This window comes from Dromiciops gliroides, chromosome 2 (genome assembly GCF_019393635.1).
Source record: "Dromiciops gliroides isolate mDroGli1 chromosome 2, mDroGli1.pri, whole genome shotgun sequence".
NCBI lineage: Eukaryota > Metazoa > Chordata > Mammalia > Microbiotheria > Microbiotheriidae > Dromiciops > Dromiciops gliroides.
In genome coordinates, this window is record NC_057862.1 from 435,193,992 (window position 1) to 435,213,430 (window position 19,439).

At 39.3% G+C, this 19,439-nt stretch overlaps 1 protein-coding gene across 1 annotated transcript in view; it reads left to right on the forward strand.

Annotated features, from left to right (window-relative positions):
* The window catches only part of EXD3 (exonuclease 3'-5' domain containing 3), a 422,505-nt gene that overhangs the window by 131,575 nt on the left and 271,491 nt on the right, over positions 1-19,439 (forward strand). The window contains exon 4 of the mRNA XM_043985843.1: positions 12,487-12,551. Within this exon, the coding sequence (XP_043841778.1) occupies positions 12,487-12,551 (65 nt within the window). The remainder of the gene's footprint in view (positions 1-12,486; positions 12,552-19,439) is intronic.

The window sequence follows — 19,439 nt, forward strand, 5'->3', positions numbered from 1 at the left end:
AGGGTATCACAACAGTGTTTTTAGGAGAAAAGATAGTTTTCTTGGGTTTTCCTTTGCTATAAAAGGACCAACCAATTATGAAGTTTCAAAAACCACTAACCCCTATCTTCGGAAGATTTTCTCACCAAATTAAAAGAATGGTGGTGAATGTCCTTCAGTTGTACTCTGAACATAAATTGCCATAATTTAACAAAATGTACTTCTGTATATAATGTCAATGTTGTATAGATCTACCCCACTTTAAGCAAATCTTTTCATATAGACTGATTTTTATACAATATCATAGACCCTGACTATCCAGAAAATAATTATTCTGGTTTTTTTTTTTTTTTTTTTGGTTTTTGGTTTTTGCAGGACAATGAGGGTTAAGTGACTTGCCCAGGGTCACACAGCTAGTTAAGTGTCAAGTCTCTGAGACTGGATTTGAACTCAGGTCCTCCTGAATCCAAGGCCAGTGCTTTATCCACTGCGCCACCTAGCTGCCCTGAAAATAATTTTTCTGAAGCCTTAGATATTTCAATAGCTGAGATTTAACCTTTTAAGCATCAATTTAAGAAAATACATATTTTTAGCCATGTTAGATTGGGTTGAAAGTAGCAAGGTGGAAAGTTGGCCTCAGAGCTAGGAAGAACAGGGTTCGTATCCTGCCTCAGCCATCTACTGGCTGTGACACTGTGCGAGTCATTTAACCTCTCAGTGTCCTGGGCCATTCTCTGAGAATGCAAGTTGCAGAGAAGATGGAGATTTTCATTGGTAGAATTTTCTCATTAGGGGGTTCTATATACCAATAAATTCAAAGGTCTAGATTTCATGCTTTGTTACTTCATTGAACCTGAGGTCTCATAAATGTAGGTACTCTTACAAGTAATTTTTGTATTGATATTCTAACCCACCCTGGAGGTTCTTGTGGTTGTTTCATTGTTTCTGGGTACCTCATTGTTGTGGCATTATCCCTCTGTACACATGCCATCTTTTGCCATTCTACTCTTGTCCATGTCTCCTATATTTCCTATATAGGGAATCTACACAGTGTACTAAAATCCTTCCTTTAGTTCTCTTGATAGTGCATGAGCACTGGGCCTGGAGTAAGGAAGACCTGAGTTCAAATCCAGACTCAGACACTTAGAAGCTCTGTGACCCTGGGCAAGTCACTTAACTGTTTACTTTAGTTTACTTATCTGTAAAATGAGCTGGAGAAGGAAATGACAAAACATTCCAATATCTTTGCCAAGAAATCCCCAAATTGGGGTCATGAAGAGTTAGGCATGACTGAACAACAATAACAACAAATAGAACATAAGGGCTGGACATCTGTTATGTTTGGCTTTTATATTATGGATCCTTTTCTCTTTTGGCCATATATTCCCTTGATGATATCCTATATATTGCTTTTAATGAGTGGGTAATTATTAATAATATTCTGTAGCTTATTTTCACCCCTTTGGATCACTTGCAACTCTAATTCTTAATAAATTGGTATTCCTTGATTTACTGCCAAATACCATCACTGGAAGAACATTGATATAAAAAATAGACCTGTTTCAAATTGCTTTCCAAAATGATTGTACCATTTCACAGCTTTACCAACAATGTATTAGTATGCCATCTTGTCTCCCAAGCTATATATCATAGTCACTGGACCCAGATGATTTCTGAGGAGAGAGTGAGGCTAGAGAATTTGTACAGTCTTGCCTCACTTAAATCTAATTCACTGAAAATCATGTCATCACTTCCTGATGTCATGGTCCTCTCCAAAAACGGACAAACAACAATTAGTGTGCCTATCACCCAACAACCCCTCCAACATTGACTATTGCTATTTTTTGCCAATTTTTTTCATTTTTGTCGGTTTGCAGGGTGTGATGTAAAATCTCAGCTATTTAGATTTAATTTCTCTTATTATTAGTATTTTGGAGTATTTTTTCATGTGGTTTTTAATGCTTTGCAGTCATATCCTTTGACCATTTAAATTTGGGGGAATGGCTATTAGTTTTATATATTTATTAATTGTTTATATATGTTGGATGTCAAATCTTTATCATAAAAAATTGATACAAAGGTTTTCCTCCAATTTGGCCATTTCCCTTCTTGCCCTACTAACGTTAATATTTTCTGTGCAGCTTTTCCATTTCATTTATTATTATTATTATTGTTGTTGTTATTTTTTTTTTCATTTTGTTGAGGTGATCGGGGTTAAGTGACTTGCCCAGGGTCACACAGCTAGTAAGTGTCAAGTGTCTGAGACTGGATTTGAACTCAGGTCCTCCTGAATCCAGGGCCAGTGCTCTATCCACTGTGCCACCTAGCTGGGACCCCCCCCCTCCCCGGCTTTTCAATTTCAAATAGTCAAAGTCATATATTTTATCTTTTCTAATTGCCTCTACTTCTTGTTTGGTTAAGAATATACTTCCCACCTGTAGCCACGAAAGGCATTTGATCTGTTTCTCTTCTAATTTTTTATAGTGTGATCTTTAATATTAAATTCACATATCCATTAGAATATATTGCGAAGTGTGGTAGATATTGGTCTAGGTCTAATTTCTGCCAGCCTGCTTTTTAGTTTTCCCAGGAGTTTTTTTGTTTTTGTTTTTATCAAATCAGAAGTTTTCCTTAGGTAATTTATGTTTTCTACTTTATCAAACATTGAGTTCTATAACTTCTAAATAAACCTAGTCTGTTGCATTGATCTATCTCTCTGTCATTTTTTATTTTTTGGAGGCCATTAGAATTAAGTGACTTGCCTGGGGTCACACAGCTAGTAAGTGTCTGAGGTAAAATTTGAATTCAGGTCCTCCTGACTCCAGGGCCAGTGTTCTATTCACTGAACCACCTACCTGCCCCATCTCTCTGTTCTTTAACTTATAACAGTTAGTATTGGTCACTTCTGCTCACTTCTGTGAGGTCTGGAAGTGCTATACCCTCTTTGTTCTTTTCATCTTTTCCCTTGATATTCTAGATCTTTTGTTGTTCCAAATGAATTTTGTTATTATTTTGTCAAGTTCTATAAAGCATCCCCTTGGCAATTTGATTGGTTTAGCTTTAAAAGTATAAATTAGGGGCTGCTAGGTGGCACAGTGGATAGAGCACCGGCCCTGGAGTCAGGAGTACCTGAGTTCAAATCCGGCCTCAGACACTTAACACTTACTAGCTGTGTGACCCTGGGCAAGTCACTTAACCCCAATTGCCTCACTAAATAAATAAATAAATAAATAAAAGTGTAAATTAATTTGGGTAGTATTGTCATTTTTATTTTATTGTCACAGCCTAGCCATATACATGTGCCTTTTGGTGGTGGGGGGGACAGTGAGGATTAAGTGACTTGCCCAGGGTCACTCAGCTAGTAAGTATCAAGTGTCTAAGGTCAAATTTGAACTCAGGTCTTCCTGAATCCACCTAGCTGCACCCCGCTTTTTTGATACATGTACCTTTGATTCCATCTTCTCTAGCAGTTTGAATCTTCAGTCATACTTTAGAATTTCAATTTCTCATTAAGTGTTTTCTTCTCTGCCGCCTTCACATATGCCTGAGTCTCTTCCATTCTTTTGTTTTTTATTTTTTGCATGCAATCAATCTTTATTAACAGCATTCAATTTTCTATGGAACAATACAAACATCAGCTGTTTTTGGAACAGACCACCCACCTGTTCTGTTCTGTATTGTTTTGTTTTGTTTTTCTGCTGCTAAACCTTGATTCATTTTGGACCCTTACCTTAGAAGGACTTTCCTTCCCATTCCCCTACCTCACAATCTCCACTCCCCTTCAAACGGATGTCTCCCTCATTTGAATTCTGAAAGCCTTTGCTCTTAGGTACTTATCACACTCTACCTTGTAGTATATAATATCTCCTCTACTACATCACCTACCTGTTCTTAAAAGCCCCAGTAAGTATGCATTGTACCAGTGCTCATGACAAGGTTCTCTCTACCTAGCCAGAGGCCCTGTGTCTCCCTCCTTGTTGGAGTCACTGTCAATAACCAGAGAACAGTGTTCTCCTACAAATATGGGAAGTTCAAAGTTCAAAGTATGCAGGAGTCAGTTCTAGTGACTACCTAGATGGTTGTCTTTTAGAAATGTTGTCATTGTATTAATTCTTCTAATTCTGTTCATTTCACTCTACATCAATTCATACAAGTCTTCCCATTTTCTCTGAAACTATCTCCGTCATCATTTCTTGAAGCATAATAGTATTCCATCACCTACACAAATACATATACACACATGCAGCTCAGTGGCACAGTGGAGAGAGCACTGGACCTAAAGTCAGAAAGACCTGAGTTCAAATATGTCTTCAGGTAGTTTCTTAACTGTGTGACCCTGGATAAGTCATTTAATCCCTCTGCCTCAGTTTCCTTATACATAAAATGGGGATGATAATAATAGTACCTACCTCCCAGAGTTGTTGTGAGGATCAAATGAGATACTTGTAAAGTACTTTGCAAGTCTTAATGTGCTATGTGAATGTTTTTATTGTTATTATTATTAGCCATAACTTGTTCAGCCATTCCATAATTGATGGACATCCCCTTATATTCTCATTCTTTACCTCAAAATAAGCTACAAATATTTTATACGTTCTTAATTAGTTTGTTCTGTTTAGGTCTAATCCCTCCCTTAATTTACCGTTCCTCTAATTCACCCTCCCTCTAATTCTCCTTTCTCGCTTCTTCCTTTTCCCTCCTATTTCTTGTTGAGTGAAATATATTTCTGTATCCAACTGTGTGTTGATCAATTCAGGTGAGGTTTGAGTGTCAGCTGTTCCTTCTTCCCTTCCTTTTTATTTCTATAGATTTCTTACATACTCTGCTAATGGTGGATAATTTCCCCCATAATTCTTCTCCCTCCCCCCCACCCCATAATGTAATCCTTTTCCTTTCACTTTCTTTTCTTTTAAGATCATCAAAAGATAACAGAACCATTCCTATGCACTCTGTCTAATTATAGACTTTATGAATTCTGATGATAATAGGGTTCTGAGGAGGACATATTTATCAGTTCCCCATATTGCCATCTAAACATTTTATTGGAGTTTTTTGGCCCTTAAGTTTGCTTATTCATGTTTAGTTGTTTATGTTTCTCTTGAATCCTGTGTTTGCACTCTCTAGTCTTTTCATCAAGAATGCCTAGAAGTCCTCTATTTCATCAAAGAACTACTTTCCCCCTGAAGGATTACACTTTGTTTTTCTGAGTCAGTAATTATGATTGTAAGCTTTTTCTCCTTTGCCTTCTGCAATGTGGTGTTCCAAGCATTTCACTCTTTTATGGTGGTGACCGTTGAACTGTGTGCAATCCTGATGTTGTTTCCTTAGTATTTTTCTTTCTTTCTGACTGCCTGCAAGATGTCTTTTTTCTTTTGATCTGGAAGTTCTGGATTTTGGCTATAATATTCCTGGGAGTTTTTCTTTTGGTATTCATTTTTAGAAGTGACTGGTATATTCTATTTCCAGATTCCCTTCTCAATTTATTCTAAATCTGTGACCTGGAACAAGGTAGTGAACAACAAAGTATTGGGTAGTGGATATCTGTTCTTGTACCCTGAATGAGATTATGGTGCCCTGGAATGGGTCTTAGACTTCCTTTATACCTGGTGCATAGCTTCTCCTTGTGGTAGAGTGCTCCATACTGGGTATTCCTGGCCACACCCTATCCCCAGTATCCCTAGACTTAGTGTTTACTGCCTTATGCTGACCTGGACTGGAAAAAATTGCTAACTGTAATTTTTTTTTTCTTGAATTTCTCCATCAAGATTTGGTCTGATGAATTTTCTAGATCTGTTCACAGGAGTTTTGTATGTGAGTTGACTTTATTTCTTCCTGCTACTCTGTCTTGGCTCCCATCTCTCCCATTCTTGGTTTTTGGTTTTTTGGGGTTTTTTGGGGTTTTTTTGCAGGGCAATGGGGGTTAAGTGACTTGCCCAGGGTCACGCAGCTAGTAAGTGTCAAGTGTCTGAGGCCGGATTTGAACTCAGGTACTCCTGAATCCAGGGCCGGTGCTTTATCTACTGCGCCACCTAGCCGCCCCCTCTCCCATTCTTAATAAATTCACTAGACCCCACTATTCTTTTAAGATATCATCCTATATCTCTCTTTTTCTTAACCAAACTCCTTTTAAAAAGCTGTCTATACTCTCTGCCTCCACTTCTCTCATTTGTATTTCAATCTGGCTTCCAACTCCACTGAAAATGCTGTCTTCAAATTTATAATGATCGCTTAATTGCTAAAATCTGATGGTCTTTTCTAAGTCCTTATCCTTCCCAGCCTGTCTGGTCTATTCAACACTATTTACCACCTTTCCTCATGCATTCTCTCTCTACAAATTTTTGTGACACTACTTTTTCCACCTGAAATTTCCTTCTCAGTCTCCTTTGCTGTCTCATCCATGATTCATATGATGCCCTTAACTGTGGGTGTTTCCTCAGATTTTTTCCTAGGGCTCCCACTCCTCTCAGTAGCCTCATTAGCTCCTGTGAGTTACCTATCATCTCTATTCAGATGATTCAAAGATTTTTTTTATCTAGCCCCACTCTCTCTCCTGAGCTTCTATTCTGACATTTCAAACACAATGTCCCAAAGCCATCTGAAATTCAACTTTTCCAAAACCGAAATCATTATCTTTCCCCACAAACCCTCCCCCCCCCTTTTTTTTTTGTGGGACAGTGGGGGTTATGTGACTTGCCCAGGGTCACACAGCTAGTAAGTGTCAAGTGTCTGAGGCCAGATTTGAACTCAGGTACTCCTGAATCCAGGGCCGGTGCTTTATCCACTGTGCCACCTGGCTGCCCCCCTTCTCTAAGTTTACAAAAGATACTGCTTTCCTTCTAGTCTCCCAGGTTTTTAACATCAGCATTATCCTTGATCCTCACTCTCACTAACCCCATACATACATGCAGTTATCAAATCTTGCCAATTTAATCTTCACATCTCTTGTATCTGACCCCTTCTCTTCACTCATACACACATAAATTTTTTTTTTTTTCGGGGCAACGGGGGTTAAGTGACTTGCCCAGGGTCACACAGCTAGTGTCAAGTGTCTGAGGCTGGATTTGAACTCAGGTACTCCTGAATCCAAGGCCAGCGCTTTACCCACTGCGCCACCTAGCTGCCCCAACACATAATATCTTAATTTGGGCCCTTATCACCTCTCGCCCAGGTTATTGAAACAGCTTCCTAATTGGTCTTCCTGTCCAAATCTATCTAGCCTACACACTGCTGCAGATATAATTTTCCTTAAGGACAAATCTAACCATGTCACTTCCCTACTCAACCAACTCAATGGCTTCCTATAAGATAAAATATAAAACCTTCTGTGTATCTTTTAAAGCCTGACACAACCTAAACCCAACAGGTCTTTGCAGCCCTGTCGAACAGTCTTCTCTTTCCTTCTCTCTGATACCTAAAGAAAACAGATCTTCTCTACGTTCCTCATCCAAGACATCCATCTTTTGTCTCTTTGCCTTTGTACCCCCCCCATTCCTGCCCACCCCTGTGCCTAGCATACCTTCCATTCCTAACTCTGCCTTATGTGGCCCCTATCTCCCTTTAAGACCTAGTTCAAGCACCAGCTTTTGCATGAATCCTTTCCTTATCCCCTGAACTTCTACTGCCCCAGCCACTGTATTTCACTACTTTAAGTCCTTATTTGTATTAATTAACTTTTATGTTGTATATATTTTTAATATGTGCTTCTTTTTTCCATTAGAAAGTAAGCTTTTTTCAAGGAGTGATTTTTCATTTATTGCATTTGGCATCATTATGCCTAGCACAGCACTTTCACATAATAAGAACCTAATAAATGTTTTTGGATTGAATGATTGATTGATGTAGTCCTTTTTAGTTTTTCCATTTCCATTGTTGCACTCATTTTGCATATTGTTTTTCTGCTTTTACTTCACTTTGTATCAGGATTGGAGTTATTTTAATTTCCCATTATATATTTCCCCCTTCTAATTTGGTGTTTATTTTGGTCCTTTCTCTAACAAGTAAATGGCCTGACCAGAGCTGATTTGGAAATTATTTATACATGGTAACCAGATGTTGCCTGTTAAGACAAAAACAGTTTGGCAATTTCAGGTTTGGGGTTTGTTTGGGGCTTTTTACTGATGTTATTTGAGTCTCACAATACCCAGTGCCTCCTGATTGTTTTCTTGAAGAAGGCATCCAGGATATACATGTGTGAAACTTTTGTGCAGTCTATAAGCATTTGGTCTATTTAATTTATTGACCCACAGGCTATAATTTAAGTATATTTTTATTATCTTCCTCTTCACCCATCTTTGTATTGATATCATTGAGCACTGAGTTATATGTTGATTTAATAGGATCATCTTCTCAAGTTATTCTCAGAATTTCTCTACCTATTACAACAGATATTGGTGTATAAGCTGAGTTATTTTTATGGTGATTTTTTTTTTTGGTGAGGCAATGAGGGTTAAGTGACTTACCCAGGGTCACACAGCTAGTAAGTATCAAGTGTCTGAGGCCGCATTTGAACTCAGGTCCTCCCGAATCCAGGGCAGGTGCTTTATCCATGGTGATCTTTTGATAACATGCTCATCATGAACATTGTAGTACAAGTGTCCTATGCAGTGGTGTTTCTTGTTGCCTTTGGGCCTATGATTTTTTTTAATCCCATATTTAACATTCTAAAGACTATCTGAGAACCATCCTGTCATTTATCTGCACCTACCTTCTATCTCATGATTCCATGGCTGTTTTGAACATTAATATTGATATGATTTATTTCCTTTATTAATATGTTTACTTGGTCAGTAGACACAGTTCCTCACATTTAAAGCCCTAGCCGATAAATTCTGATTTATTGATATTCAACAAAGCTGAATTCTTGGCACCCTCTGCCTTCTTAACCACCTCTCTGTTGTCATCACTGTAGGAACCAAAGTGTGTACTGCACAGGATTGACAGACATTTTGTATTCTTTTTTATTTCATGGGTTCCTGTTTTCCAGGAAGTCTTCCCCTGGTGGATACTCCATTGGTAATGAGCCTCTCCCTAGTTAGATCAGCTGGTCTTCAGAAATCAGATATTATGTGTTACTAATGAGGCTTTTTAAATATTCTAAACATTGCCTGAGTTTACTGTTTTCTGGTCCAGCCTTTTGGAACTAACAATCTACTCCATATCATAGGGGGGTCATCAGAACTAGAGTTTTGGGTCGGTTTTTTGAGCTCCAAACCTTTGATTTCATTGGTTTCCAAGAATGCCTAATAAAGATACTCTCTACCAGTGTGGATGTACCAATCTGCAACTTAGTGTCTTAGAAAATTGTCTGGGTCAATGCAAATTTAGTGACTCTCCCAGGAACATGCTGTGAGTGTGTATCAGAGGAAAGAATCGAACCTAGTTTTTTCTGACTGATATAAGCCCTCTCTCCATCATGCCACTGTGAGATTTAAAATTGGATATTAGATCATAAATCTCCCCTACTTAACTTTTCCCTTAATTTATCTCCCAGACTAGTAAATGGAAGAAGCTTCTGGTTTTCTAGATAGAGTATAATGACATATAAATAATAAACGAATGTAAATAGCTGATTATATTAGACATTGTTACATAATCTTCTTTTAGACATTATTACATAATCTTCTTTTAGCAAGTAGACCACTTGGTCTACTTCGTAGATAGAATAATGCCAATGGTAGAACATCAGGCCATGTGTGGAATTTTGGAGTCACTCCCAAGAAAGAGTAGATTTGGGATAAAATCGAATCAGTGAAATGTGTGCCTTTGTCAGAATCGATGCGGGCTGGTGGGCCAAAACGAGGTACTATCTCTTTAAGAAGAATTTTGGCAACAAAGGCAGCTGTGGCTCGGGGGCTGGGAAAGGCCTCCACCCACCGAGTGAGCTGATCAACTATAACAAGGCAAAATTTATAATGTCCTGCTTTTCACCAATTTTAATGGCAGTAGGAGTTGTCAATAACACCTGAAAAGGTCCTTCCCAGGCAGGTTGAGTTCCACTGGTTCTCTGAAAATTCTTTACATATATTTTATCTCCTGGGTTGAAGTTATGCAATGAAAAGTCTAATGGTCCTGCCTGGACCACAGCTCCTGCCTCATGGAGTTCATGTAGCCTGGTCTGTAATTCCTGTATATAGGAGGCAACAGAAGTATCACCTCCCACCAGTGATGTATAAACTGGGGAAAAAGTTTTAGCTTGGATAGGAGGGTGACCAAAAAGCATTTCATAAGGAGATATATGAAGTTCTCCTCATCATCTTATACACCACACTATCAGGCTTACAAAATACTTTCTTCCCCTCAACCCTGTGATATATGTAGTACAAATATTAAACACATTTTGAAGATGATTAAGATGAGGTTTAAGGTGTTAAAGTGACTTGATTACACAGATAATATGTATCCAAGGTAGATTTCAACCCAGGTTTCCTAACTATGAGTTCAGAATTCCTTCCACTATCATGCAATACCTTAATTATTTCTTTTGTGCCTACCACCAAGTTTGGTGCTGTGTAGGATCCAAAACAAGCAGACAATATGATCCCGGTTTTAGAGGAACTTAAATTATTGTGGATAAAATATTATTAAGTACTGGTCTCTCAAAATATTCATATTGTTAATAGTCAGTATGACCATATATATTGCTTTATATTTTTGTAATATATTGTTTTACAAGGCAGTTTTCTCATATGGAGTATTATTATCCTTATTTTACAAATGAGGAAATTGAGGCACAGAGAAATTAAGTGACTTGCACAATACCACAGTTTCAGAAATGTATTTGCCAAGTTACCAAACACAATAATAATAATAATAATAACTGACATTAACATGGCAGTTTAAAGTTTACAAAGTGCTTTACATATATTATTTCATTTTAGCCATATTCACCAACTTTATGAGTTAGGATTGGCACAGTGGATAGAGTACTGGATCTGAAGTCATGAAGACCTGAGTTCAAATGCAGCTTCAGACATATTCTAACTATGTGACCCTGGGCAGATTACTTCACCTCTGCCTGCCTCAGTTTCCTCATCCATAAAATGGAGATAATTATAGCACCTATATCCCAGAGATAAAATTAGATAATATTTATAAAGTATTTTGCAAACCTTTAAGTACTTTATAAATGCTAGCTATTGTTATTGTTAGATATTACAGGAACTATTATCCCCATTTTGCAACTGAGGAAAATAAGAATCAAGTTAAATGACTTGCTTATGGTCAAATGTCAATAAGTGTTAGAGGTAGTATTTAAACCCAGGTTTTCTCAGTATTTTGTCCATTGCTCTCTCCTCTAATATCATGCTGCTTCTCAAAGTATAAAGGATCATGTTTATATAACACTTTCTAAATAAAATAGTATTTTATGTTCAGAAATTATTTCCTTTGATCCTTACAACTAACTCTATTAGGTAGGTAGGACAGTTATTATTATTTGAGAAAACTCATGAATGAACAACTTATACCCCAAAAAATGAAACTAATGAACATTAAACTATTTACTTCTCTCCAGATTCATGTTTGACATTTTGTGACCCCATTGAGGAGTTTCTTGGCAAATATGCTGGAGTAGTTTGCCATTTTCTTCTCCAGCTCATTTTATTGATGAGGAAACTGAGGCAGAGTTAAGTGACTTGCCCAGGTCACACAGCTAGTAGGTGTCAGAGGGCTGATTTGAACTCAAGAAGATGAGTCTTCTGATTCCAGGCTCAGCACTTTATCCACTGTACCACCTACCTGTTCCTAATTATAATTACTGTGTACATATTTTCTGTTCAGCCCTTTTCATTTAACATTTTGCAGACATCCTTCCATAGACTTGGAATGTTTTGTAGCTATAAATTATACCATCAAGGTTGGCATATCAGAACGTATTAATAGGCCAACCCCTTATTATCAATATGCATTATTGAAAGCATGTCCATGACTTGTTAAACCTAGTCCTCATTTGGCCCCCTGGAATTCTGGGACATAGGCTGATTTCCATAGCTTTGTATATTAGTGTCTCTCTTGCTTAAAAATGATTAAAAAAAAAAAAAGGTCAAAAGCTTAGCTTCATTTTAGGTTGTTATGCTGTAGTCAAAAACAGGGGTCCATTAAGTTTTGAATCTCAAAAGTTCTAGAGCTTGGTTGGAAGAGGAGAGACACATCAGAACACTGATTTGTAGTGATAAAAATACTTTGGTTGTAAATCTACTACTTAGAGTTTTTTGTTTGAAGGAATGAGTATGAATCTTCCCTCTTGCTCTTGTTAAAGTGTTGCAGAAGTGATGTCTGTTGTTAGGTTTGTTTGGGTTCCAGAGGGAGGTTTTTGACGCTGTAATCCTGACTGACAGTTAGGAGGTTAATGGTTTCCAAAAGAGTGGCCTGGAATGCCCCATTTCTCTCCACTAGAACAATGCTCCAGTGTGTCTAGGCTGCCTGTACAGAAGCAATAAATCTGTTTTGTTTTGTTTTTTCCTCTCCCTCCATCCCCCCTCTTTCTTCCCTCCCCTCCCCTGTCCCTAGGCCAGGACCCACTCCTGTTACTGAAAACCCTTCAAACTCTGTGGACAAAGAGAGAGCTGCAGAAGGTAAGTCCCTTTCTTGGAGCCTGCCCCCTGCACAATGGAGCTCCTCGCTGTATGCAGAGCATGTCCAGCCCAGTGCAGGGCTCAGGGCTGTGATTGTGTTGGGGAAAGCCCTGCCGATTGGCAGGCTGGGGGAGGAGGCAGGTCTGTCTGCTTCTCGGCAGACCTGGGGCACAAAGGAGAGAATTCCTCAACACTAAGGCAAAGGGGCTGGAAGCCTAAAATTTCAGCTCTTTTTTTCTTCCTCAGCACAAAACCAGAGGGAACCAATTTGGGATCCATGAAGCATGTTGTAATTCTTTGTCCTTAAATAGCACCTTTGGTAGAGGTCAAAGTACTTTACCCTCATTAACCTTCACAGCACTCTAGTGCAGTAGCTCAGGAGCAAGGATGATTATCTTCATTTTCTTTAGAAACAGAGAAGTAACAGATGGATAGTGCCCATCTTCTCAAGGCTGGGGCTGCTATTCCTCTCAATCCAGTCTCTGCTTAGCTCTGTCTTGCAAATCAGTTTTGAAAAATAGACAAGCCACAATTAGTTTTCCTCGGCACGCTGGTTCCATGGCAGAAAGTGTTCCTTGTCTTGGGATGATGCCTGCTTTTGGAGATCCCAGGCTTCAGGTTCTTTTTAAGCCTCCCATGTATGTAGCTTAGGGGCCTCTATCAGAGAGAAGTTAATAATATTAAAGATAATCACCAATATTTTGCAAAGCCCTTCACCTATTCTGGGTTTTGGATGGGAAAAGGCATACATATGTGTATACATTTCCTCCTTCTCTTTAACCTCATCAAACTAGAACAAAAGGACCAGGAATTACCCCCCCAAAGCCCATGTGATTTCAGCTCCCAACTACATGTAGCTAACTCCACAACCAGTGCCTCCAGCTCTGCTTTCACTCTTACCCTACCTTGGTGGTTATTAGTAGCATTTCTTTGCCTGCTGACCATAGGAGTACCTTAGGGCTCTATATAGGATTCCATGCTCTTCACACAGCATTCCAAGACTTTACATATTATCACCTGCTCCCCTGAATACAGTGATCATTAGTCCAGAACAGTGATGATCATTTCCGACACAGCTGTCAAAGCTGGCCCAGCCTGAGACACCACAGGGAACTTCTGCCAGTTTCACCTGCAGCTCCTGGGATTCTCAAGTGCATCCTCAACACTTATCCAGATAATTTAAGAAAACTTTAAAATGTCATCTCAGCAACTACAAAACAATACAACTTGAGTACCAACATTCTGAGATGGTTTGGGGTTAGGAGGTAAAGTTAATGATAAAAGGTTTCCAGTTGAAGTTTGAGATCTTTTGTTGTTGTTGTTGTTTTTGTTTTTTTGGAGGAGCAATGAAGGTGAAGTGATTTGCCCAGGGTCACACAGCTAGTGTCAAGTGTCTGAGGGTGGATTTGAACTCAGGTCTTCCTGAATCTAGGGCTGGTGCTTTATCCACTGTGCCACCTAGCTGCCCCAAGATCGTTTTTTGAAGTTTGTTTTGGGATCTTAGATTTGCAGAAGTTTGGGAACAGTGGGATGACAAGATCTGTTGAAAGTTTTCAGTGAAGTTGAGGACACTGAATATTTGATTTTGTACTTACTCTGATAAGAAATTAACTTTAAACAAAAGTTAACTTCAAGATGCAGGTCTTGAAAAGCCAATGCCATGAAGCTCCTTGATAACCTTTGCTTGAAGGTCTCCATGCCCCCTTCCTGGCTCACTGTGGCCTGCTGGTCTTTGTTCAGTTTAGTGGTTAAGGAAGTACCAGTCAGGAGATCTGTTTCTACAGTCACATGTAACTAAAAACATCATCTAGAGACTTGAGTAACATAGGGCAAACCCAAAGTCACACACTCTACTTTTTCATGATTTTGGAAGTATAATTGATTCACTGTTATCTTTGCTTTCCTCCAGATAACAGTATATTTAAAACCAAGAGAAGGTGAGGAAATGGGAGGAATGGAATAGTAATCAACACACTTTGAGGAAAATAATGGAAAACATTCTTGTAAGAATTCAACACTCTAGAGAGACACAAATCACCTGTAAACAAAATCTTGAGTTGCATGTTCTATAAGCATATGCAAACTTGTCAAAATGCCATTACTGAGAAATGACTGGAGGCAGCACTGCAGTGGAGAAAGAGCTGACCTACAAAGTCTGGGAGACCCAGTTCAGGTCCTGTGACTGTCAGTGACTCCAGGCCACCCTCTAAGACTGTGAGTTGCTGAGTTTGAGCTGATCTCCATTGGGAAAGGAAATTTCCTTATGAGAACTTCCTGAGCAATAGTCTCTAAAGTAGAATTGCGGAGTGACTAAAAGAGATAGACCCCTTTGGCCTGCAGTGTGTCCTCTCCAAAATAGCCATTCATGAGGCTCATCTCCAACACAATTGTAGGTGCCTATAGCCCCTGACATTCCTCTACTTTGTCACTTCCTTCTGCGATGCAAGTTTCAACTTTCCCCCTTCTGAGGGAGAAGTAGGCCTTTCAGAGCAGTTATAACTTAACTGTTAGCGAGGCATGCAAACAGGAGTTTGGGACTATCATTGGGAAAAAATCCTTCCTCTCCCCACTCCCTACTCATCCTTTGCCTTCTAGATAATTCTTGGCTCTAGCATGCTTCTCCCTCAAAAGATGGCTAGGGAGTAAGAGGCCTCCCCTTTTCATTTGGGTGGGACAGAGCAAATTACACTGTTTGAGCAAGCATGGATGAGATGTAATCACAAGCACAGAGAGAGAGGGAGAGAAATCATTAAATATTAAGCACCAGGTGTGTCAGGCACTATGTTAAGTGGTGCCAAGAATATAAATACAAGAAAGCAACCCAGTTACTTCCCTCAAGGAGCCTGTATTCTAATGGAGGGAAATAACACCAGAAACTGGGGTAGGGCTATATCATAGACAGTGGCATGGTGTGGTACTGAAATGTCAGGAACTGGTTTGCAGGCCTACTTACCAGCAAGATAAGACAAAAGCTCAGAGTCAGGAGACTGTGCCAAATGGATTTTAGGATTGGTGGGTTGGGAGAAGAAGGGGAGGGAAGTCTGAGTTAGAATTAGGGGGAGATGCCAGTACCCACTGCAGAGCAGCCTCTGGAACCTGGGTTGCCTCATTGGGCCAACTATGTGAAGAGGGTGATACGGTATTATCCAGCATCTGGTCCCCTCCCTAGCTTCAATGCAGTGGTGGCCAGCTCAGTGCCTATAGGGGATGGGTTGTCCAGTACTGCATCCCTGGAAGTAGCAACTTATACCTTTTTGCAGCAGCTTTGCCCAGACTCTGGGCAGCAGCCATGCGTGCCCACGTGTGTCAGCGGACAGAGCACAGCTTTGCAGGAGTGTCCTGTGGCATCATGGACCAGCTCATCTCACTGTTTGGGCAGAAGGGCCACGCACTGCTCATTGACTGCAGGTCCCTAGAGACACACCTGGTGCCCTTGTCAGACCCAGGGGTAGCCTTGCTCATTACCAACTCCAGTGTTCGTCACTCACTGGGTTCCTCTGAGTATCCTATACAGTGACATCAGTGTCAATCAGCTGCCGAGGCACTGGGCAAGAAGAGTTTCCGAGAAGTAGACATGAAAGAGCTAGAGGCAGGAGAAGATGCTGCTGACCAAGGAGGAATACTGGCGGGTACGGCATGTTGTGAGTGAAATTCAGCGCACACTGGAGGGTGGGACTGATCTAAGCACAAGTAACTACAAAGTTTTTGGCCAACTCATGGTGGAAAGCCGCAACTCCCTGAGGGATGACTTTGAAGTGAGCCATCCTGAGCTGAATCAGTTGGTGACACTGGCCCTCGAGGTACAACAGTCTCGTGACTGGAGGTGGCTTCAGCAGCTGTACGGTCACCCTCCTGGAGGCAGGGGCAGTGATAACAGCCGTGCAGCATATCCAGGAACAATACGAAGGGACTACTACCTTCTACCTCTCGAAAGCAGTAGATGGGGCCAAGGCGCAGCCTTTGTAAAGGGTCATTGTGGAGAAAAGTACAAGCTGGACACCTCATACCTGAGAGGACCTTCCCCTGGGTGGGCAGTGGACGATGATGGGGGAAGCCGTCTGTGTTATGAGTCATTAAATCACAAATAGATTTCAGCAGGAAAAAAAAAAAGAATTAGGGGGATATTAGATATTAGAGGGAGACAAGGATGCTGGCTATAGTGTAGGCAACATGGTAAGGAAATGAATGGAAAGTCTAAACACACCTGAAGCAAACTCTATGGTTTCTGCCAAACCTACCTTCTTCCACACTTCCTTGTTACTCTTGAGGGCAGTAAACCCTTCTAGTCACCCATGTGGACTATCTCTGTGCCATCTTCTGCTCTGTATTCTCTCTTACTCCATATATCCATTCAGTTGGTTAATCTTGTTTTTCTCCTCCACAATATCTTTTGTATCAGCCTCTACCCTTTTTCAGAAACTTAGCACCTCTCTCCCGGATCATTGCTGTAGCTTTCTAATTGGTTTCCATGCCTCAAGTCTAGCTCCTCTTCATTCCATCCTTTTTATAGCTGCAAAGTGATTTCCCTAAAGCTAAAGTCTAACTATGTCATCATTCTATATGATAAATTTTAGTGGCTCCCTGTCAACACCAATATCAAATATGACTTCATTTTTATTCATCCATTTAAAAATTCTATTGTATAAGTTATATGATATTTGATGATTATGCATATGTATTGTTAGTTATTGTCATATTCGTGTAATAATATGCATATATGGTTTATGAATAAGTAAATATAGACATATTGAAGGTTCATATTCAATTTTTTTTCTGTGGTGCCCAGTCAAAAACATTCAGAGACCATTGTCCTATGCCAATGATATCCCAGAATCCCATTCCTCCCTCACCACCACTTTCCCTTAAAATAAAAGAAATAAATGGATTTGCAACTTTTGCTGAATTGTATAGAAATATAACTCCTAATGAGAATGGACGAAAAAAGACCTTAGAGGGAATGACTAAAGAGTTGCTCTGATACTTTATGCACTGAAATTAATTCAGCTATAATTGATAATAAGCATATTTATTTAATGTTCAATATAAAGCTTTTAATCCAACTTTTTTTAAAAAGAAAGAAATATGATTCCTGAACCTGGGAACTTGAGGCAACACTTCTTCCTAGTACAATATATAACAATTTTCCTGATTTTGAGTCCTTCTCTTCATAAAGGACCTTGTCTTTTGATCACTATATTCATCTAGTTTCTGTGATGTGGTGTTTTGGATGCAAATCTTAATAATGAATAAGAACACAAGAAAAGGATCCTTCAGACTTAGTACTGTACAATGACAAGGTTGGATTGGAAGAAGATTTATCAATATGAAGAAGAGGCAGAAGGAGTCCTTTATTATATCTTAGCTGCCCAACCCTGAACCCATAGTCCTGATATTACCTTTGTTCCTCTGTTCTTCAAGAAAGTCCACCATCAGCTCCAAGGAATGAGGAGTGTAAGAGATCAAAGAACCCACTCCCCCCTCTTCCCCTCCCCCCTGACCCGCTACACACACTAATCTCTGGGCTTTCTAGTAGAAGGAAGAATATATAATTATATTTTAATCTAGATGAAAGAATAAACTGAGAAATATCTTTACAACTAATAAAGTTAAAATGTCTTAAGGAATTTATATAAGAAAAAGAGAAATAATTTATATGTAAAAGGTGTGACAATAAAGTGAAGTGACTGATATTTTAAAATATACTAAAATTTATACATCCAAATGACTTTGTTTATTCATTGAAACAAATATTGATTAGGTTTTTGCTATGTACCCTGTCTGGGGTAAGTGATACAAAAATGAAATAAGACGCAAACTCTGCTCTCAAGGGACTTATAATTTGGTGGGGAAAATAAGTACAAAAATGCCATTATAGGGGCAGCTAAGTGGCACAGTGGATAAAGCACAGGCCCTGGAGTCAGGAGGACCTGAGTTCAAATCCAGTCTCAGACATTTGACACTTACTAGCTGTGTGACCCTGGGCAAGTCACTTAACCTTCATTGCCCCGTAAAAAAGAAAAAAAAAAGGCATAATACATTGTAGAAAAAAATATTTGCCTTTCTTTATATACCCAACATGTAGCACAGTATCTGGCACATAGTAGGCTCTTAATAAGATTTGCATCCAAAACACCATGTCACAGAAACTAGATGAATGTAGTGATAAAAAGACAAGGTCCTTTATGAAGAAAAGAACTCAAAATTAGGAAACTTGTTATATATTATACTAGGAAGAAGTGAGTAATGCTGTGAGGACACAGAAGTAGTCATCTGGGAAGGCTGTACATATTCAAGTGAGACTAATGCTGTCTAGTAAGGCTTAGTACATCATAGGCATTTTCCAAATATTTGTTGAATAAATGAGTGAATCAAGTCATTTTTCGAATTGTTTTCAGAGCCAGTTTGCAAACCACCCACTAATGTCTTATGACTATATAGTTGCAGCTCGTTTTGGGTTACAATTAGTATCCAGTTTGATTGCTTACATTTTCATCAGATTTGGCTCAAAATGACTTCTGACTATTTCTAGAGATCAGATATGCTTATAAAATATGAAGATTTATAACCTCAGAGTATATTCAAAAACATATGTTGTAGACAACCACTTCATGACACTCACATCGTCACAAATAGTATACACTATCTCTAGTTCCTTTCCCTATTATGCCCTTTCCCCAGGAATACTGGAGACGAGTGTTTGGAATACTGTCAGCATTAATGTCTGTCTGTCCAAGGGGATCATGGCCACAGCTCTAAGGCTCTGTGATCTCCTTTCCGTGCCTGTTAAATATCAGACATAGCACTTTATAGGTATACTTTAAATAAGATCTTATCCAGTGCCATTTAGACATATCTTCCTTACTTTTCATACTGGATCTCTTGGAGAAT